The following is a 23,445-nucleotide window of genomic DNA, read 5'->3' as shown; positions in this document are numbered from 1 at the left end:
AGTGTTGTTAATCAGATTCCTCAAGAGGCTGTGATGGACAGACTAAGGTGCCCATATGATCCCTGCATTTCCTTTGTGTGATACCATCTCACTGAGTCTGGGTGGGATGTGTGCCTGAGGCAAAAGTGATGGGATGTCTCTTCCACGATTGCATTACTTTGTATAAGACTGTCTTGCCAGAAGATTTAGTCTAGGCTCCTTCTCTCCATTGCTGGCATTGAGGGAGCAAGCTGCCATGAATCCTACACCCGCAAAGAAATTCTGCCAGTGACATGAGTGAGCTCGGAGGTGAACTCTGCCCCACTTGAGCATTCATAGAGTTCAGAGCATTCAGTTCTGACAACACCTTGACTGCAAAACTTGCACAAGACCCACTTAAGCCATGCCTGGGATCCTGATGCACAGGAGAGAATAAATGTGTGTTATTTTAAGCCAGTAAATTTAGGGCAATTTGTTAGACAGCAATATAAAACTAATACAGACACACTTTGCCTTCTCTATCATACTGGTATTGGGCTCTTTTTATCAGCTCTTCCCTTTCCATCAATATTCTTAAAACTTCACTGAATTATGACCATAATGAACCTTCTTTTATTTAACTAGTTCTAGTATCAACATTAGTAATTACTCAACAGATGATGCTTTGATTATGTCTGGTGAACACAAGCACCATTTATATTTTACATTTTAAGCATAGCTCTATAATATTTAGAGCTGGTAAAACTTAATGAAAGCCACAGAATAGACATTTATATACAGACTTACTCTTCCACCATCTGGTAAAAAGCCTCAAACGCGAGTCACCTGCCAAGGTGTGTAACACAGACAGCACAGCACAAACATTTCCTTGTTCTTCATTTTTCTTGCATAAATCTCATCTTTAAAAAAGGTATGAGCCTGGCAAGTTTGATCTTTTTCTCCCCATGTTCTTTCCTGGGTCCTAATATGTGAACTGGGAAGACATTTCCAGTGAAGGGAATAGAAAGTAACTTTTCAATATATTTACTGCAAGAATGCAAGTGCGAGTCAACTAATGGTGCTTTGATGTAACTATCAGGGATAAAACCAGCCATCAAAACTATTACATAGGATTGCCTTGATCATAAGTAAGCCAAAAGGTAGCTGAATCAATCTCTGACACAGCAGACAAAAAGTGTCCCAGGCTTCTCTTATCATCCTCTGCACAAGCTGCTCTGTCGTTGAGACTTAAATTTTAATCAAAACCTTCCTGGTCATCTTTTAAAATTCAAGACTTGGGTAAAGTCCAGCTTTCAGTTAAAAGCACTCACCATTTCTTTTTTCCAAAAAAAAAAGTTCTTACCGATAAAGACTATTAATAATGGCTGGTGTTACATCATCCTACTTTTTCTTTAATGCAAAAAACAAACAAACAAACAAACAAAACACCACTTGCTCAAAAGAAGAAACCTTAAGAAACAATAACAGGAATAGGATTTTAAAAAGTTTTAATTCACCAGAATTCACTATTAAAAATTATAATACCGTCTTTCTGTTTTTTTCTATCACATATTTCTTACTTTTATAATCAGAAGGAAAATATTTAAAGTAAAGTTTTTGCCAAAGTAAAAATTTCTGTCCCTGTGCCATCTTCTCTGAGAAAAGAACACTGCTGGCCTTGTTTCGGCTCTGGGCGGGGCTGCTCCTCTGACCTTGGGTGAGCAAGTTAACCTCTCTGGGTTGCCTGTCAAACGTGGAAGCAGACTATCTCAAGTACAAAGGGTCTTTCCTCCTTACTTGAATAATCTAAGATTATGAGACATAAGTTTTCAAAACTTGCCATAGGTCATTCTAGACTGATGACTGCCTGATTTTTAATCTCTCTGAATTCCCACACAAAAATAGAGAACCTGTACATCAAAGATAAATGCTTGGAGATACGGTATCCTCTGAACAATGAAACAGAAGCAGGTAGGGACAAGCCAATAGCATCAACAAGAACTGAATGGTGTCTGTGTGGGCAGAAGTTGAGAGAAGAAACAACACTGCTGGACTTGAGAACTGGAAACCCCCCAAATAACCAGGAAATATGAGGGTGAAAGAGGACAGTGGAAAAGGTGGCTTGAAACTCAGCATTAGAAAAACTAAGATCACGGAATGCAGTCCCATCACTTTATGGCAAACAGATGGGGAAAAAGTGGAAGCAGTGGCAAATTTTATTTTCTTGGTCTCCAAAATCACTGTGGGCAGTGACTGCAGCCATGAAATTTAAAGACGCTTGTTCCTTAGAAGAAAAGCTATGACAAACCTAGACAGCATATTAAAAAGCAGAGACATCACTTTGCTGACAAATGTCCATATAGTCAAAGCTATAGCTTTTCCAGTAGCCATGTATTGATGTGAGAGTTGGACCGTAAAAAAAGCTGAGCACCAAAGAATTGGCGCTTTTGAATTGTGGTGCTGGAGAAGACACTTGAGAGTCCCTTGGACTTCAAGGGGATCAAATTAGTCAATCCTAAAGTAAGTCAACCTTGAATACTCAATAAAGACTGATGCTGAAGCACTTTGGCCATCTGATGCAAAGAGCCAACTCATTGGAAAAGACCCTTATGCTGGGAAAGACAGAAGGCAAAAGGAGAAGGAGGTGACAGAATGAGATGCTTGGATGGCATCACTGACTCAATGGACATGAATTTGAGCAAGCTCCAGGAGATAGTGGAGGACAGGGACACATGGTGTGCTGCAGTCCATTGCAAAGAGTTAGTCAGCAATGGCACCCCACTCCAGTACTCTTGCCTGGAGAACCCCATGGACGGAGGAGCCTGGTGGGCTGCAGTCCATGGGGTCTCTAAGAGTCGGAGATGACTGAGCGACTTCACTTTCTCTTTTCACTTTCATGCATTGGAGAAGGAAATGGCAACCCACTCCAGTGTTCTTGCCTAGAGAATCCCAGGGACGGGGGAGCCTGGTGGGCTGCCGTCTATGGGGTCGCACAGAGTCGGACACGACTGAAGCGACTTAGCAGCAGCAGCAGCAGCAGACATGACTTAGTACCTCAACAACAACAGATACACCAGAAAGTGAGGGGGGCCAAATGGCAGGGGTTTTGCCTGAGCCAAGTGGGAACGTGCAAGGGGCCCACAGTAAGATCTGAAGGGCCGAAAGCACTACACCCTATGAACTTTCAGACTGGCCCCAGGACTCCCTACCAGGAGGAGAAACTGCTGGGAGTAGGAACAAAATTGAACAGGATGGCATGACAGAGAAAAAGGAAAGGCCAGAACTAGAAAGAAGCAGGAGATGGGATAGAGCTAGGCAGTGCCAGAAAGCAGAATGACCTGTGAAGATGAGGAAACAACAGAAGACTAAGCCCTACAAACTTAAAAAGGCCATTTTCATGTCTGTCTTTTAAAAGTTAATAATATATGGGAAAACCAATACAATATTGTAAAGTTAAAAAAAAAGTTAATAAAAAGCGATTTTTCACATAAAAATGAAAAACAGAACAGTACTGAGAGCAAATTCCACATCAAGTTATTAGAAAGAAGAAGAAAGAAAAAAAAAAGAGCAGAATAACTTCTCTATAAACCGTGAAAGCATGTCACAAAATAGAGAACCTCTCCCGTTACAAAAAGTTTCAAACAATAGACTACTATCTCAAAATTCGCCAAAAGACTTCAAAAAGATGAAACGACATAAAACACGGAATAACGTAATTCAAAATTAGAAAAACTCAGAAAGAAAGTAATAAAGTAGACACAAGAAATAAAATAAAAATGCAGAAAAAAACACTAAGCCTAAAGGCAGACAGGAGGGAATAAATACAACATATAAGGCGACAGGGATGAAGACCATCCCCATGGAAAAGAAATGCAAAAAAGCAAAATGGCTGTCTGGGAAGGCCTTACAAATAGCTGGGAAAAGAAGAGAAGCAAAAAGCAAAGGAGAAAAGGAAAGATATAAGCATCTGAATGCAGAGTTCCAAAGAATAGCAAGAAGAGATAAGAAAGCCTACCTCAGCGACCAATGCAAAGAAATAGAGGAAAACAACAGAATGGGAAGGACTAGAGATCTCTTCAAGAAAATTAGAGATACCAAGGGAACATTTCATGCAAAGATGGGCTCGATAAAGGACAGAAATGGTATGGACCTAACAGAAGCAGAAGATATCAAGAAGAGGTGGCAAGAATACACAGAACAACTGTACAAAAAAGATCTTCATGACCAAGATAATTACGATGGTGTGATCACTGACCTAGAGCTAGACATCCTGGAATGTGAAGTCAAGGGGGCCTTAGAAAGCATCACTATGAACAAAGCTAGTGGAGGTGATGGAATTCCAGTTGAGCTATTTCAAATCCTGAAAGACGATGCTGTGAAAGTGCTGCACTCAATATGCCAGCAAATTTGGATAACTCAGCAGTGGGCACAGGACTGGAAAAGGTCAGTTTTCATTCCAATCCCAAAGAAAGGCAATGCCAAAGAATGCTCAAACTACCACACAATTGCACTCATCTCAAACGCTAGTAAAGTAATGCTCAAAATTCTCCAAGCCAGGCTTTAGCAGTACATGAACTGTGAAGTTCCAGATGTTCAAGCTGGTTTTAGAAAAGGCAGAGGAACCAGAGATCAAATTGCCAACATCTGCTGGATCATTGAAAAAGCAAGCGAGTTCCAGAAAAACATCTATTTCTGCTTTATTGACTATGCCAAAGCCTTTGACTGTGTGCATCACAATAAACTGTGCAAAGTTCTGAAAGAGATGGGAATATCAGACCACCTGACCTGCCTCTTGAGAAACCTATATGCAGGTCAGGAAGCAACAGTTAGAACTGGACATGGAACAACAGACTGGTTCCAAATAGGAAAAGGAATACGTCAAGGCTCTATCTTGTCACCCTGCTTACTTAACTTCTGTGCAGAGTACATCATGAGAAACTCTGAGCTAGAAGAAGCACAAGCTGGAATCAAGATTGCTGGGAGAAGTATCAATAACCTCAGATATGCAGATGACACCACCCTTATGGCAGAAAGTGAAGAGGAACTCAAAAGCCTCTTGATGAAAGTCAAAGTGGAGAGTGAAAAAGTTGGCTTAAAGCTCAATGTTCAGAAAACGAAGATAGTGGCATCTGGTCCCATCACTTCATGGGAAATAGATGGGGAAACAGTGAAAACAGTGTCAGACTTTATTTTTTGGGGCTCCAAAAACACTGCAGATGGTGACTGCAGCCATGAAATTAAAAGACACTCACTCCTTGGAAGGAAAGTCATGACCAACCTAGATAGCATATTCAAAAGCAGAGAAGTTACTTTGCAAACAAAGGTCTGTCTAGTCAAGGCTATGGTTTTTCCAGTGGTCATGTATGGATGTGAGAGTTGGACTGTGAAGAAAGCTGAGCGCTGAAGAATTGATGCTTTTGAACTGTGGTGTTGGAGAAGACTCTTGAGCATCCCTTGGACTGCAAGGAGATCCAACCAGTCCATTCTGAAGGAGATCAGCCCTGGGATTTCTTTGGAAGGAATGATGCTAAAGCTGAAACTCCAGTACTTTGGCCACCTCATGTGAAGAGTTGACTCATTGGAAAAGACTGTGATGCTGGGAGGGATTGCGGGCAGGAGGAGAAGGGGACGACAGAGGATGAGATGGCTGGATGGCATCACTGACTCGATGGATGTGAGTCTGAGTGAACTCCGGGAGTTGGTGATGGACAAGGAGGCCTGGCGTGCTGTGATTCATGGGGTCGCAAAGAGTCAGACACGACTGAGTGACTGAACTGACAAGGCCTAAGGAAACAGAAGATGGAGATAGAGATACAGAGAATCTGAGACAGTGCCAGATGTTGAAGACTGGCAAAGAAGATCTAAGATTATAAATAGTAGACATCCTTGAAAAAAAAAAAAAAGGCAAGGGAACAAAATATTCAATGTTATAATTTTTTAAAAAGTATCTGAAATTAAGAAAAGACTACAAAATATAAGCCAAAGAAAACACAGTAAATGTGAGAATACCAAACCAGAATGACTAAAAATAAGAGTTACTCTAGTAAAATTACTAGAAGGGAGGGAGGGAGGAAGGAAGGAAGAGAGGGAAGAAGGAAAACGAAAAGAAAAAGAAAGAAAGAGAAAGAAATGCTATGAATGTCTACAGTAAGTAAGTGTCTTGTGAGGGAAACAGAGGTGAATTACTGGGAAACTTTGAGAGCAATGCTCTGTGTCAAAATAGAGCAAAGAAATACACTCAGGTAAAGAAAAGATGAGTCAAGGGTTTTATATTCAGGAGGAATGCCTTTCAATTATAAAGGGCACAGATAAATCATTATTCAAAAGCAAGAAGCTGGTGAAGATGATTCCTGTGAGTCCTCCCTGAGGAACTCTACTAGAAAGCAAGCTTCAGGCATTAAACAAACAGAAGGATGTTGACGTTAAGACCATCATAAACATTAAACATATAGTTTACTTGTAGAAGACTAAATGAGGACTAAGAGGAGAAAACGTCAAAGATGTAACCAGCATATGGTCAGAAGGTGTGGATATAGTACAATTGCAAAAAACTGTGGGAATGATGAAAGCATAATGCAAAAAACTTTTCAGTAACTGTATTTGTTATGGTAATACAATTATTATTATTTTGAGACGATTATATATAATACAGAATAAAGTAAACCAGTAATTATGGAATATTCTTATCCAATCATCCTCTGTAAACTTAAAAACTAAGATTATTTTTTGTTTATGTATTTTTCGGCTGCACCACACAGCACACGGGATCTTAGATCCCCAACCACATGCCCCCTACAGTGGGAGCACAGAGTCTTAACCACTGGACCACCAGGGAAGTCTCTCGAACTAACATTTTGATTGTGAAAGAAAGGAGATACAAATAAAGTACGGAATCCAAGTAGAAGAACCCTGTAGTTTGAATTTAAATTGGAGATTAATATGAGCACCTAAGGTATTTTATCTTAAAATTTATAAATACTTACATAGATAAATAGATTTATAGATAGATAAATAAATAAATAACTCCCTGGCTATGTTTAAAAAGAAGCCTAAAAACAATGACCAGCCTGGAAGCAGTAAGCACCCTTAGCACCCAGACTGCAGTCTTGAAATACCATTTTCCACAAAGAAAAACCACCTTAATTCCAGGTTTGGGGGGAAAAATGTACTAGATAATCCTAAAATCATTACTAGGCTAGAGTCAAAAGATTCAGGAGCCACGTGAAGAGGTTCTTACTGTCCAAGGAGTAAACTTTGAGTTTCTACAAGGAAAATAATTACAAAAGACTGACCCAAATATGCTTAAACCCCTAAGTTCATATTTTTTTTTTAAATAATTGGGCAGTTTCAGAAGATCATAGGTCATCAATTCATTATCTTGAAAAATGTTAAATAAAAAGAATGAAGCATTGAATCTTCTTTTCCTTTATGAACTACACCATTGTTTGAATAAATCATGCTGGTAAGTCACTTCAGTCGTGTCTGACTCTGTGCAACCCCATAGATGGTAGCCCACCAGGCTCCCCTGTCCCTGGGATTCCCCAGGCAAGAACACTGGAGTGGGTTGCCATTTCGTTCTCCAATGCATGAAAGTGAAAAGTGAAAGTGAAGTCGCTCAGTCATGTCCGACTCTTAGCGACCCCATGGACTGCAGCCTACCAGGCTCCTCCATCCACGGGATTTTCCAGGCAAGAGTACTGGAGTGGGGTGCCATTGCCTTCTCCATGAATAAATCATAGATGATGGGAAATGTCTCTATAAAAATATTCCAATTAATAACTGATAAAGAAATGGCAGAAATAAAATACTATGATTTTGTGAAGTCCTGATGCACCGGTGAACTTTGGCACTGAGTGTCAACATAGCTGCTAATATCTCTAAAGGCAAAACAACCAGATATTGGGTTGGCCAGAAAGTTTGTTTGGGGTTTTCCCTAAGGTGGAAAAACCTGAACAGACTTTTTGGCCAACCTACTACGATGTGCTTCCCAGAGGAAAAAAAATGCCTTTTACAGTCTCGCCAAAGGGACTGACCATGAATCTGACTGAATTTCTGGGATGCAGGGCCATTTTGCAGGAAATAGAGGAGAGAGGAACACAGCGAACTGCACCATGGGTGAGCAATCTGGACTGTGGGAAAGTCCATAGGTCAGACGCTTTTAACAGATTAAGTGTAAAGCCAATAACGAATGGAGGGAAAACCTGTGGACTGAGAGATTCAAAGTAAACATGCAGTTTTCAAATGGGCCAGACAAAACTGGACCATCTAGGGACATACAAACTCCTGCGACAGACTGTAAAGAAGCAGGAAACACGACTGTAAACACCATGGTAGTGGTCACCTTGGGAGCAGGGGAAGCAGGGTGGGATGAGGCAGGAGGACGGACTCCTGGGATGACCAGCAGGTTTTAATTCTTTATCTGGACAGTGGTTATGAGGATGTTCAATCATTAAGCAATATTTGTATTGTGGGGATTTCTAGATCTGTTTTATCTTAAACAATTAAAAAAAAAAAAGTGACCCTTTCCAGATCCCTCACCTGTGCCTTGGCCAACTTCTTTTCCAGAAGGTCCCGTTCCCGCTCCGTTTGCTGCAGACGTTTATTAAGCTCCACTATATCTCCCTTGAGTGACGCCAGGGCTGCCAAGTGGAGCTGCAGTGACAAGAGGAAAGGAGTACAAGGTTAGACCCTTTGGCAGAAACTCACTTCCGTCCCTTCATTCTCTGTGATTAGTGTGATCACAAAGAAAAGGTGTCATCTGCAGCCAGACACCTTGGGTGATTTTAATCTCAGGGGACAATGGACAGAAATCAGGAGTCTTACCGCCAAGCTGGGTTATCTGTCACCCTGAATGTACCAGGGAGAACCCTATTAAGTGTGGGCGGTAGGACCTAACTGGGGGTGGTCTAATTAAACAGGGAGCAAAGCTGCTCGTCCTATGGGCTTTCCCTGAATTACTCAGCAAGGACGAGATTAAGCACTGGTGTGGACTGCCTGATTCTCAAGAAGCAAGGCAAAGGCAGGATCAAATTAACTTTTACCTTTGGGAATGTATGCAAGTTGAATGGAGCAATTCAATTTTTTCAAATTCAATCACTGATATTGCCATGTATCCAGACAGCCCAAGGGGCTGAGTAGTAAGAAAAAAATGCGAGAGCTCATTGTTTCCAGTGCTCTCCTCCTCCTCCTCAGGTTGACCCATTAACTTTCTGGCTAGCTCCTCCTTCCTCATTGACCCCCACCCCCAGACAGTCTAGAAGACTAGATGATGCTTCTGGCCTCTCAGAGCACAACCAGAGCTCTGATAAATCATGTTACAGAGAGAAGCTGAGAATCCCTTGCTGTACCTTTTTTTCCCAGCCAACCCTCTCAGAATAAGCAGAGTGAGAAAGAACGTTCTTCAGCAGATGAGCGAGTGCACCATGCGCTTCCAGGATTTCAACCTGCTCAGCTTTCAGGTTCTGCTCATTGAGCTTGGGATGCACACATGCTCGCCACCCACGTGCCCGCTGTGCTGTGCAGGCAGACGGCTGGGCTCGTTTTTAACACCTGTTCAACCACGCTCCCGAGCAACACCTGCCCACCTTCCCTGCCCCGAGTCACTACTTCTCTGTCTTCACTGTTGATCCAGGGTGGAGCTCAATCGATGTGACACTTGGGTAAGTGAGGACAATCAGAGCAAACACTCCCTCTTTATAGGAATTTTGTAGCTTCTGCCAGGAGGCTCCAGAGTACGGAGTGAGTAGATAAATGTGACCTTACAAGATGGACACTGCCGCGGTATACAACTCCACTTCAAAGATCTTAATTTCAGGTTTAGAAACAGGCTTTTTTTCTGCAGCCTGTCTCTCTACACTATCTGGTGGCTTGGGAGGCTTGGGGGAGAGTGCATAGCTGAGAAGGAGATGTAGGGCAGAGCTAGGGTTTCATAGCAGTTGTTTGTGAGACGACCACAACAGTGAGTGCACCTTCACTTATTGCGTGGGGGCTGCAAACCAACAGATCAATAACAGAGTTGAAATCAAGAATCCTTGAAATTTAAAAAAGGAAATGTCAGGCCATCTGGCAGTTATTTGTCTTCTCATGCAGGGCTAAGGCTGCTCAGAAAAGGTCACTTTATGTTTCAGATACAGGGTCTGTGTGATGAATTCTCAGCAGAGGTACCACAGTGTTCCCATTGTACAATTTTTGGGAGGCAGCTTGGCTCCCAGTGTGGGGAGAGGGACGCAAATTCAATCCCTTACATAGCTGGGTTCCCCCTTCTGCCTTTGAACTGTCAATCTGAGAATGTTCCTTCTGCGACAGACACTGTGGTCTGTTACGCAATTATGTCCTGTCTTGGGAGAAGACTCACCTCCTCACCTTTGACAAGAAGGATGAAATACATGAAGAGCTCATGTGTTCTTTAAGAAATAAGGGAGTGGAAACAAGAATCCCAACTATGTGAGCCTAGATAGACCTCCTCTCTTATCTATCTCCCCTCTTACTTCTGGGCCAAAGGGCTGCACACAGGAATTGTGCGGGAGATTCGGGGGAGGGGGAAAGCTGACAGAGGAGACTATATAGGCCACAGAGACCTTATGAACTGGGCCCAGATAGGGAGACCAACAGAGATGTTATCTCTACCACAGTACAGGGGCAGAGGAGGTTCAGTGGGATGTGGCTGAGGAGGAGAGTCATGGACTTAGAGACAATAACACCAGCTCTCCAAATGGCCAGAGGATCCATCAGATGTGCTTGTGGGGAGAGTCTCTTTGCTTCCTTGGTTGGAAAATGCTATCCATGAAATGAGACTAGATCAGTGGTTCTTAACTTGAAGATTCCTTAAGAATCTCATGAATGGGATAGGCCTTTCTTCTAGAGAGGAGAATAAACTTGGTGTTTATGCAGTGTTCCCCTCATCAACATGATGAGGCACTCTGAAGTCTATCGATGAACTCCAAACTAAGAACCATCTGGACTAGAAGCTAGATCTGTGATCCCACCTGTGGTGCAGACAGTGTCATGTGTCATGGCCACAGACGCCTGGGTGGGGCAGGTCCTTGGCACAAGACGTCTCCCACATCTGTAGGTGAGGATCTGAAACCCAGAGACTGATTGCTGACCTCAAGTCTCATGGAGAGCTTAGCACGAGAACTGAGGCCACGGGGACCTTTCCTCACTTGGCAGTGTTGTACGTGACAGTATGTTCAGTTTAATTTGAATTAATACTTTATTTAAAATATTTCTTCTCAGTGTTACATGGCAGCCTGAATGGGAGGGGAGTTTGCAGGGGAATAGACAGCTGTCTACGTATGGCACTGCCGCTGCTGCTGCTAAGTCGCTTCAGTCGTGTCCGACTCTGTGCGACCCCATGGACGGCTGCTCACCAGGTTCCTCTGTCCACAGGATTCTCCAGCCAAGAACACTGGAGTGGGTTGCCATTTCCTTCTATGAAACTATCACACTATTGTTAATTGGCTATGCCCCAATACAAAATAAAAAAAAAACTTTTAAAAAGAAATATTTTGAGGAAAAAAACAGATGAATATATAACAGAAAAATAAACTAGAAAGATGGCATTCTAACTTTTTGGTGGAGGCCTCTTGGTGGTTTCTAACCTTTTTGGGATAGTTTCTAATACATTTTTGTTTTTCTTTTTTAGGAGATAGAGGCTTCTGTGTTAAAGAAACAAGAGTTATGATAGTGTCTTCTGCAGGTGAAGGTTGTAGCATAAAAACCATAGACATTTTCTATTTTCCTTCCCTGCTGCATTTTCGCTCCCTGTCCACCAGCAATTCTGATAGAAGGCAAAACTTAAACCAGGTAGAATGGACACACTTTGCTTACTGTCACTGACATGCGTTTAGCAGAAGCTAACTACAAAGGCTGGGAGGTGCAGTGGGGAAAAGTTTGCCTACAAGTTGCAAGATGAGTTGCTAAGGATCAGGCTGACCGACCCCTCTCTCACCCCCATGACTGAGTATGGGCCAAGTTCTGTTCCTAGCGTCAGAGAGCAAGAAAATATATGATGTTTGGAGTCTGTACTAGGCTCTTCCCCAACACACCTTTCTCTTAATGTTCAGGAACAAGATCCCGCTTTTTGATTGGTCACACTCCTGACCAGTTAAAATATCCCAGTTCTCAGGCTCCTTTGCAGTTGGAGCTAGGTGTAGCCATGGGACAAAGTGCTAGCTAAGGAGACAGAAGCCGAGGTATACGGGATTTCTCAGAAAATCTTTTTGAGGAAGGTCATGTTTTTCTCTTCCTTCAGCTTTGCTGCTTGGTATATTAACATGATGGATGGAGCTCCGGCAGCCATCTTGCTTCAGAAAGAGGAGGTCCATACTCTAGGCAGTGGAAGGTGCCGAAACAACTGTGTAGACCCTACCAGCTCTGAATTGGCTAACTCCAGACTTCATAACACAATAGCAAGAACAGAACTTCTGCTGTATAGACCACTATTATGTGGAGATATCCTTGCAAATGAAGTGGATTAATTTACAAAGAACCAGATAAACTTGGATTCACATCTCATTTGTTACTTGTTGAATTGTCTTTGAATAGCTGATTTCATCAGTTTGTGATGGGGCTGTCAAACAGGCAAAGAAGATGCCATCCATAAAATGACCAGCACAGCATGTGAAGCCAAGTGACCAGCAGTGTCTGGAACCAAGTAAGCACTCAACGAACATGCACTTCCTCTTTCCCTGCCACCTTCTAAGTCACCAAGTTTCAAGTCAACTATCTTCTCAGACTAAGCTTCACTCTAGGTAGTGAGAGGTACATTCAGACGAGGAAGTAACACAGTCCTGTCTTGGAGGCTCACTTCCCGTGGTTAACAGCACAGGAACGAGAGGCCGCAGCTGGTTTGTGGATTCTGCTGAAATCCCAAGGCTTTAAGAGCTGACTCTCAAGCGTCTTAATTCTCTGTGAAATTTTAACCCAAGGCCTTTCAGCAGTATTGCAATGGGATCATGACACTTCCTTATACAATTTTGGGTCTAGCACGTGAAGGATATAAATCCACACATACTTCATATTTCTGGAGATAAAAGATTCTGATTCCCTAAGCTGTTTTGAGCCCAGCTTCACATTCATTTTACAGAGTGTATCCAAATGAAAGTAAACCACCTGGAAATCTGGCTTCAAGACAACTGTCAAAATGGTTGTTATTTTTGGATGAAATATTACTTGACTAATACTTCACAGTTCAGCTGGCGGTAAAGACAAGCTTGTGTAGCCTCTGACAGATAAGGTGTCCAGCTGCCGGGGGCTGAGCGGGGAGCGTGCAGCGCCTTGGTGACAGCCTCTCCTAGCGCTGTTCCTGGGCTCTGTGGATAGATGTGCTTCCTGTTAGCCATTAGCCAAGAGACAAAGGGCTTCCCATTTCCTAAGACGCCCTTTTAAGCCAGCAACACAATGACTCTAATGAGCCCCCAGGAGCCTCGCTGTGTATTTATGGTTATACGGTGCTTCTTCATCTTGCTACTACTGACAATAAAAACAATGGAACACATGCTGGCTCTTTGCTGACCACTTGGCACCCTCCTATGCATTACCCCACTGGGTCTCCATCACATCCCACCTCTGGCCTACAAGAAGGCTATGATTCCCCATGTGCTAGGAACAAGTATTTTTCCCAAGGACCACGGTGGGTGAAAGGGTCCCAGAATGGGGATCGAGGCTGTCAAACTCCAGGTGAACATTTTATCCATCTTTCTGGGACTTGGGTCTGCTCTTTTACGACACTGCCGTCAAAGGGACCAAAGGCTTCCACAGTTTCACCTGAAAGAGAGGAATGAGTTCATCCCCCAGTTTCCATCCAAAGACCTCAGAGCACTGACAGTGAGATGGCTGGGCTGGCCTCCCCCCACCGCATGGGCAGTCAGCTCACTCAGAGCAAACTGCTTGTTCATTCTCTCTCCCGTCCTTGGTCTGCTGACGTGACACGCTCCTGTAAGCCATTCACTGCCGGGGAATCAATTTCCTTCCCACCAGTGATGATGGGAACATCCACCCTGGCCAGATGCCCTCCAGCTACAAGGCATTTACAATTTTTGTTCATGTGCCAACCTCTTTGACTTAGTGAACTGTTCTTTTCCTTAAAGGGGAAGAAGGGCAACTGACCTTTATTGAACACACATTCCTTTTTAAAAGAAACAGACTTAAAAAAATTTATTTAAAACTAACAATAGTTAACCCACTATATGCTGAACACATATTTTTTTTTTTTTTTTTGCTTTTGTGTAATAAAGTTTTATTAAAGTATAAAGGAGATAGAGAAAGCTTCTGACATAGGCATCAGAAGGGGGCAGAAAGAGTACCTGCTTGCTAGTGTTAGGAATGGAGTTATATACTCTCCAATGAATCCAAAGAATGTCTGGAGGTTATAAAGACCTCATCAGACCTACTCCTATAATTTACATTTTAAGATAACAGAATTAGCCAGAAGGTTTAATCCAGAGACTGTCCTCAGGCAGGACACATTATTGTTATATAATCCTTGTAAACACCAGACCTACTCCCATAATTTACATTTTAAGATAACAGAATTAGCCAGAAGGTTTAATCCAGACACTGCCCTCAGGCAGGATATATTATTGTTATATAATCCTAAGGAATGTAGAGGAAAAAAAAGATTTGTCCTTTCTTCCTCCTTGAGAATTCCAGACCCCTCTCTCCTTGGGGACCCCTAGACTTCTTATCAACCTGCCTAGGAGATGACTCTCTCATTCCCCCCTTTTCTTTCAGAAGAATTATGTTGCCAAGGGAAAGGGGCATCGTTTTCATTCCATAACTACTTCCTGCTGCTTATGGGTGTAGTCCTTAAATTGTTGAGGCAACATATTCTCCTAACCCTCATATTGAGGGTCTCTGATCCAGGGGCCCCAAGTAATAGATGGAGGAGGCTGTGGCACTCATAGGAGCTTGGACAACCATTTGTAACTTAAAAGCTTTTAGACAGAAAATTCCATTATACAGTTACAGACATAAGGCAAAATAGTCATTAAACCAAGTTAAAATCAAAATGAAAAGTCACATTATGTCCATAGTTACATCAGTCCATCTTAAGGTTGTTAGATGTCATCAGTTTAAGAAGAGGCATCACACGCGATTGTTGTTGAAGATATTTGCAGACTTGGAGAAAGTCTTTTCCTTGAAGTGGAGATGTCCACCAAGGGAAGCCTTCCACTGACGAAGAGGGGAGCACTCCACAGACCCAGCAGTTAGACTGATTGTGGAATTCAGTGTAGGAGTGAGCCCAGGACAGGAGGGCATTGTCTTGAGGATCAAACGGCAGACTCAGGATTTTTGGAGTCAGCAGAAGTAGGCTCACATAGATTATCAGGCCCATCTTTTGGCTCGTCCAGACAGTCACATTACAGAAGTGGATCGGGAAGAAAGTGGGCCAGGGGCTTCAGTAAGCACGGAGTACGTTGCCCCAGTATCTAAATCAATGGATTGGCACCCCATAGTTATTGATACCCGGGGATCCTCAGATGAAATTAGGACAGGAGCTTGTGTGGGGATTCCCAGCCACCTTCAGTCCTGATTATCTTGAGAGTCCAACCCCTGAAATCTACGCCTCTGGGGGCAGTCTCTCTTCCAGTGTGGTCCTTTGCAGACCAGACATGAAGCTGGGGGTGGCTTAGATGCCTGAGGGAAATTCTGCTTGAGATGCCCCTCCTTTCCACAGTAATAGCAAGCCCATCCCTTTTCCCCTGGGTCCCTGTGGGCATTTTTCTCAGGCTAGTTAAGAACGGTTCTCATAGCCATTGTGAAGGCTTCCACCTGTTCCTTTGTTTTTTTCTGCCTTTCTTTCTTTTCCTCATATTCCCTACCATAATAGACTGTCTGAGCCAGTTGCAACAGAGTATCTAAAGACTGATTTGGTCCATACGCCATTTTAATAGCTTACGGCGGGTACCTGGAGCCAGCTGAGTGAGATATCTATCCTTTAAGATCATTTTTCCCTCTTCACTTTCGGGATCAATCTCAGTGAATCTGCGAAGGGCTTCTCTCAGTCTATCTAGGAATTTACCAGGCGCTTCCTTCTCCTCCTGTTCTATGTTTGCCAATTTGCCACAGTTTAAAGGCTTAGCACGTGCCTGCCTGAGTCCTTCAAGAATACATCTGACATGGAAGTAACCTAGTGTTCATCAGCAGACGAATGGACAAGAAGGCTGTGGTACATATACACAACGGAGTATTAGCCATTAAAAAGAATATATTTGAATCAGTTCTAATGAGGTGGATGAAACTGGAGCCGATTATACAGAGTGAAGTAAGCCAGAAAGAAAAACACCAATAAAGTACAACAACGCATATATATGGAATTTAGAAAGATGGTAACGATAACCCTGTATGCGAGACAGCAAAAGAGACACTGATGTATAGAACAGTCTTTTGGACTCTGTGGGAGAGGGAGAGGGTTGGATGATTTGGGAGAATGGCATTGAAACAGGTATAATATCATATATGAAATGAGTCGCCAGTCCAAGTTCGATGCAGGATACAGGATGCTCGCGGATGGTACACTGGGATGACCCAGAGGGACAGTATGGGAAGGGAGGTGGGAGGGGAGTTCAGGATGGGGGGGGGGGCGGCGGAGAACACATCTGACAAAACAACTCTGATCCCATCTTCCTTTAGCTGTGTTGTAGTCCCAGTCTGGTTCTGTAGCCGGGACCACCTGATTTCCAGTGGGGAGGGCGGTTATCTCATCCTCCCTCTTCCTTACTGATTTATTACCAAACCATTCATCTCCATAAGTAACCGCTTTTCCCAAAACTTGAGTTTTTGAGTTGGGAGTCCGCGTTTGTCCCAAGATATACATCACATCCTTCCAAGTAAGGTCATAAAGCACAGTAACACCTTTAAAAGCTCTAGTATATTTTTCTGGGTCCTCTAAATAGTCTCCCAGATCCTCCTTGATTCTTTGTATTTCTTAATAAGAAAAAGGCTTATTAACTCTCATAGACTGATTATTTCTCCCAGTGGGTGCTTCATGAAGAGGCAACAGCTGTGTGGCTATTCGTCAGTCTCTCTGGCTGCTCTGCACATATGATCCCAGGGATAGATTGGAGAAACCTGCTTTGTCTCCTGTCCTCCATCTCATCTAGCAAAGTAGGAGGACAGGAGGGAGCTGAAGGAGTCACACCCAAATCTATACCCTTAGGACATGTCTGGTATATTTCGCAGAGAAAAAAAGGGCAACACATATGCTACTTCTACCCATTTCCCTTGTTTTCTACAGAACCGGTCTAACTGTAAAACAGGATTATACTTAAGAGACCCTCCAACCGGCCACCATTCGCCATCCTCCAGTGGATACCCTGGCCATGCAGTAGCACATAGGAAGACCAGGTGTGTCTTCTTTAAACCCTGGGGATCAAATCTATCCCAGGTTTTCAGGATATAGTTCAAAGGAGTGAGGCTGGAATTGTTAGCTCCCATCTGTAAGAGAGAAAAAAGTGACAAGCGCCATCTTTCTACTGGAGGCGTCCCTCCCTGCTCTAGATGGGGGTGTAGACAGACTTTACACCAAAGCTTTCCTTCCCTGGTCGGACTTAGTCTGTCCCTTATCAACGCCGGCGACCCACTCATCCCTCCCGGTTCTACTAACTAGATGGGGCGGAGATGCACCAGGGGTAGACCTGATGGCATCCCTGATTGCTGCCCAGCTCCTCACCATTAAAACCTTGCTTGCCTCTGATGCCACCCAGGGTGCAATCAGAGTAACCTGGAATGCCTCCCAGGCTAAGCCGCTGGGGGAAACATTTGTCACCTGAGTGCCTGTGCATGACCCTGAGTATATTCCTGACCACAATAAGACCAATACGAACATAAAACTGTTCAAAACGTCATCACACCAGTATAAGAGCCTCCTCTGGTCCACTAAGAGCCAGTGTTACCAAAGGGAAAAGAAAAACCCATTGTAGTTCTAGTCTGAGTAACCTTTAACCTCAGAGATGCTCTTGTAGCTAAAGCTCCATCTAACTTCCGAACTTTCGACTCCTAGCGAGGCTAGGCACTTCCTGACTACCAATCCAAGTTTGGGACCTAAGTCACAGGACACAGTAACAGCACAGATCACAAGTCCCTTGAAAGTCTATGATCTGATAGATTAGGTTAGTACTTCTAATTTCCAAGGAGTTATGAAATGGTCAAAGAGACTGAAAAGTTTGACTGAGAAAAGAGAGTTTGGTCCACACGCTTTGCCCATTTCTGCTTGGGCCAAAGGAGACACTGAGTGCCTCTTGGCATTGGCAGGTTGGTATAAACCCCCGACAGGTTTCTGCCATAAGCTGTTTGAAGTCACTGCCAAACCGCAGAGCAGGGTTCCTCACTTGCTTCACGCAGGGCATTTCATTCATTTACGCAAGCACACTGTAGAGTTAGTAAAGTACAGCAGAAAACATGTTTGCTAAGAGAACAAAGAACTAGAGCTCCAAGCATCTTTACCTTGTCCTCAAGAATCCCGGAAAAGCCCCCAAGATGAAAGGCTGTTGCTGAACCAAACAAAGATGCCAGGATTCTTGGCCTCCGGAGGAGAAGAATTCAATCTGGGGCCAGAGACGAGACTTGATCGCTCAGAGCTTTTGTGTAATAAAGTTTTATTAAAGTATAAAGGAGATACAGAAAGCTTCTGACATAGGCATCAGAAAGGGGCAGAAACAGTACCCCTGAACACATATTTTTGACAGGTTCTACACTAAGTCACTAAGTGATTTCTGCCTTTTACCTAATTTAATCAGCTGCAGGGTCCTGCAAAAAAAAAAAAAAAAAAAAAAGGCACTGTCACAACCCCAATGCCAAGCTCTGGGAATATTTTAAGAATCCCAGGCAATGTGATAGTAGTAAGTCATAACATTAATAGTTATCATTTGCTGAATGTTTATTGGGTACCAGGCACTTGGGCTAAGCACAATTCATGTGGTATCTCATTTAACCCTCACCGCATTTAGGTATTACACCTCCTTCTGACAAATGAGGAACCAAGGCACACAGTGGACATAGGAAATCAGCCCAGGGGCAAGAAACTGAGAAACAGTAGAAGAGAGAATAACAGAGACACTCACGATCTGTCTCTGCTGTGTGCCTCGCTGGCACTTCCAACTCAACATGCCACTGCTCTCCTGGTTTGCAGGATACACATGTGTGTACGTGTGTGGGTGGGAGGGCAGGTGTGCACATTGGCAGGGTGGGGTCATGCAGAGAATCAGGGCAGGCAGAGTGGCAGGGCAAGCCCTGTAGCAACAGTGATGAAGCTTGGGGCTGGCAGTCAGCTCAACTCTGTGAATTTGGGGTCTCTAACTTCAGGTGCTTTTTCATCCTTTGGTCTGTATCAGAGGGTCCTGCCCTGAGTTCTGTGCCTGGGGCTTTGCACACTTTATTTGCCCAATGGTCCCAGAATGGATTTGCTGAAGCAACTGCCCAAGGCAGCTTCATTATACACAGAACCAATCAGTAACAATCTTTTCCCCAGAAGTTGAAAGAGCATTCAGAATCACATACAACCTTATGGCTGGCAAGGGAATTCAAGAATGTCTAGTTCAATTCCTTCATTGTAAAGACATTAAAACAGAGTCAGAGAAACAAGTTTCACCAAATTGAGATTTCCTCATTCCCTCTCCGGAGGATTCCTGCTCTATCAGACGGCAATCCAGGAGCTCTTGGGTAAACGTCTATGTCTACATCCCAGCCCTGTCCTTGAAAATAGCAGGAGACATCTGTACATGAGAAAGCAGCCTCATTCAGCCTCCTCTGCGAGACTCCCCCCACCCCGCACATTCTAATTCAGATACAGAAAGAACAAAATCCCTCGCAAAAGGGGAGCATTCCCTGACAGATGGACACAATCGGACCTGTTCAGTGACTTCCAGGACTGGAGGATTCCTATTTACTGCCAGAATTCCAGCTAGGGGCACCTGCTGTGTATATTTCAAGAAAGAATGCTCATAGCCTTGAAGCTTAAAACTCATTAAACACCATCTACAAGATTACCCTGCTGCGTGCTCATCACTTTTTTGGCTGTCCTAGACCAACTCAGAGAGCATCAGCTTTTTGTTTTTCATTTTACCTGATTTCACTGGTCAGTGATCTCTGAGTTACTTTATAAATCCACACTGAAATTCAATGGTCAAAAACAGCACTCTGTCCCCTTCAACATGGTAGCACTAAAATACCATCTGATAGAAAAACTGATCACATTCAAGAGGACCTGATGTAGGTGACGATGCCAAATCGCAAAGCAGGAACCAAGTACTAACTGTGAACAGCCACATCATCATTCCTGGGATCCTCCTAAGGCAATTCTTCCCTTGCTTCAAATCAACAGCTGGGGGAGAAGGCTGTCAAAGAGAGGAGGTATCCAAGACTGACCCTCTCAACTTTGAAGATAACCCTCAATCCCACTCCATCTGCAAAAATATGCTCCTCTAAAAATAAGTCACATTGAATTTGCAGATTGCCTTGGGTAGTATACTCATTTTACCAGTATTAATTCTTCCAATCCATGAACACAATGTATTTCTCCATCTGCTTAGTCTTCAATTTTCTTTCATCAGTGTCTTACAGTTTTCTGAATACAGGTCTTTTACCTCCTTAGGTACGTTTATTCCCAGGTTTTTTTTTTTTTTGATGTGATGGTAAATGGGATTATTTCTTTAATTTCTCTTGCTTATAGTTTGTTGTTAGTACATAGAAAAACAGATTTTTGAATATTAATTTTGTATCCTGCAACTTCACTGAATTCATTGATGAGCTGAAGTGGTTTTCCTGTGGCATCTTTAGCAGTCGTGTCTGACTCTTTGCCACCCCATGGACTGTAGCCTACCAGGGTCCTCTGTCCATGGGATTTTCCAGGCAATAGTACTGGAGTGGGTTGCCATTTCCTTCTCCAGAATGTATAGTATCATGTTATCTACAGTGACAGTTTTACTTCTTCCCTTCCAGTTTGGATTTCTTTCTTCTTCTTCTCTGATTGCTATTGTTCAGATCACATCAGATCAGTCGCTCAATCGTGTCCGACTCTTTGCGACCCCATGAATTGCAGCACGCCAGGCCTCCCTGTCCATCACCAACGCCGGGAGTTCACTCAGACTCACGTCCATCGAGTCAGTGATGCCATCCAGCCATCTCATCCTCTGTCGTCCCCTTCTCCTCCTGCCCCCAATCCCTCCCAGCATCACAGTCTTTTCCAATGAGTCAACTCTTCGCATGAGGTGGCCAAAGTACTGGAGTTTCAGCTTTAGCATCATTCCTTCCAAAGAAATCCCAGGGCTGATCTCCTTCAGAATGGACTGGTTGGATCTCCTTGCAGTCCAAGGGACTCTCAAGAGTCTTCTCCAACACCACAGTTCAAAAGCATCAATTCTTCAGCGCTCAGCCTTCTTCACAGTCCAACTCTCACATCCATACATGACCACAGGAAAAACCATAGCCTTGACTAGATGGACCTTTGTTGGCAAAGTAATGTCTCTGCTTTTGAATATGCTATCTAGGTTGGTCATAACTTTCCTTCCAAGGAGTGAGCGTCTTTTAATTTCATGGCTGCAGTCACCATCTGCAGTGATTTTGGAGCCCAGAAAAATAAAGTCTGACACTGTTTCCACTGTTTCCCCATCTATTTCCCATGAAGTGGTGCAACCGGATGCCATGATCTTCGTTTTCTGAATGTTGAGCTTTAAGGCAACTTTTTCACTCTCCTCTTTCACTTTCATCAAGAGGCTTTTTCGTTCCTCTTCACTTTCTGCCATAAGGGTGGTGTCATCTGCATATCTGAGGTTATTGATATTTCTCCTGACAATCTTGATTCCAGCTTGTGTTTCTTCCAGTCCAGTGTTTCTCATGATGTACTCTGCATAGAAATTAAATAAACAGGGTGACAATATACAGCCTTGACGAACTCCTTTTCCTATTTGGAACCAGTCTGTTGTTCCATGTCCAGTTCTAACTGTTGCTTCCTGACCTGCATACACATTTCTCAAGAGGCAGGTCAGGTGGTCTGGTATTCCCATCTCTTTCAGAATTTTCCACAGTTGATTGTGATCCACACAGTCAAAGGATTTGGCATAGTCAATAAAGCAGAAATAGATATTTTTCTGGAACTCGCTTGCTTTTTCTATGATCCAGCGGATGTTGGCAATTTGATCTCTGGTTCCTCTGCCTTTTCTAAAACCAGCTTAAACATCAGGAAGTTCACGGTTCACGTATTGCTGAAGCCTGGCTTGGAGAATTTTGAGCATTACTTTACTAGTGTGTGAGATGAGTGCAATTGTGCGGTAGTTTGAGCATTCTTTGGCATTGCCTTTCTTTGGGATTGGAATGAAAACTGACCTTTTCCAGTGCTGTGGCCACTGCTGAGTTATCCAAATTTGCTGGCATACTGAGTGCAGCACTTTCACAGCATCATCTTTCAGGATTTGGAATAGCTCAACTGGAATTCCATCACCTCCACTAGCTTTGTTCATAGTGATGCTTTCTAAGGCCCACTTGACTTCACATTCCAGGATGTCTGGCTCTAGGTCAGTGATCACACCATTGTGATTATCTGGGTCGTGAAGATCTTTTTTGTACAGTTCTTCTGTGTATTTTTGCCACCTCTTCTTAATATCTTCTGCTTCTGTTAGGTCCATACCATTTCTGTCCTTTATTGAGCTCATCTTTGCATGAAATGTTCCTTTGGTATCTCTGATTTTCTTGAAGAGATCCCTAGTCTTTCCCATTCTGTTGTTTTCCTCTGTTTCTTAGCATTGATCGCTGAAGAAGGCTTTCTTATCTCTTCTTGCTATTCTTTGGAACTCTGCATTCAGATGTTTATATCTTTCCTTTTCTCCTTTGTTTTTCGCTTCTCTTCTTTTCACAGCTATTTGTAGGGACTCCCCAGACAGCCATTTTGCTTTTTTTGCATTTCTTTTCCATGGGAATGGTCTTGATCCCTGTCTCCTGTACAATGTCATGAACATGTCCAAAACTATGTTGAATAAAAGTCAAGGGTGGGTATCCTTGACTTGTACTTGATCTTACAGAAAATGCTTTCAGTTTATCACCATTGAGTAGGATGTTAGCTGTGGCCTTCAATATGGCCTTCATTATGCTGAGTTACACTCCCTTTAATCCCACTTTCTGGAGTTTTTATCATAAATGATATTGAATTTTGTCCAAGACTTTTTCTGCGTCTATTGAAACCATCATATGGTTTTTATTCTTCAATTTGTTATTGTGATGTATCACATTGATTTGCAGATAATTAAAAAATCCTTTCATACCAACTAGAGAAAACATTTAAAAAATTTGTATGGAAACACAGAGGACCCTGAATAGCCAAAACAACCTTGAGAAAGATGAAGAGAACTAAAGGAATCATGCTCCTTAACGTCAGGCTACACTACAGTGCTACAGTCATGAAAACAGTGTAGTAGGGGCACAAAAGGACAGAGACCAATGGAGCAGAAGAGAGAGTCCAGAAATAAACGCACACACTTACGATCAATTAATCTA

At 43.1% G+C, this 23,445-nt stretch overlaps 1 protein-coding gene across 2 annotated transcripts in view; it reads right to left on the bottom strand.

The window, feature by feature from the left end:
- The window catches only part of MCC (MCC, WNT signaling pathway regulator), a 532,038-nt gene that overhangs the window by 123,013 nt on the left and 385,580 nt on the right, over nt 1–23,445 (bottom strand). For both annotated transcript variants that reach the window (XM_027552590.1, XM_027552591.1), the window contains one exon: nt 8,497–8,610. In XM_027552590.1, the coding sequence (XP_027408391.1) occupies nt 8,497–8,610 (114 nt within the window). The remainder of the gene's footprint in view (nt 1–8,496; nt 8,611–23,445) is intronic.

The sequence above is a fragment of the Bos indicus x Bos taurus genome, chromosome 10 (assembly GCF_003369695.1).
Source record: "Bos indicus x Bos taurus breed Angus x Brahman F1 hybrid chromosome 10, Bos_hybrid_MaternalHap_v2.0, whole genome shotgun sequence".
In the NCBI taxonomy this organism is placed as follows: domain Eukaryota; kingdom Metazoa; phylum Chordata; class Mammalia; order Artiodactyla; family Bovidae; genus Bos; species Bos indicus x Bos taurus.
The sequence above is the reverse complement of the archived record's forward strand: the minus strand, read 5'-3'. Positions and strand labels throughout refer to the sequence as shown.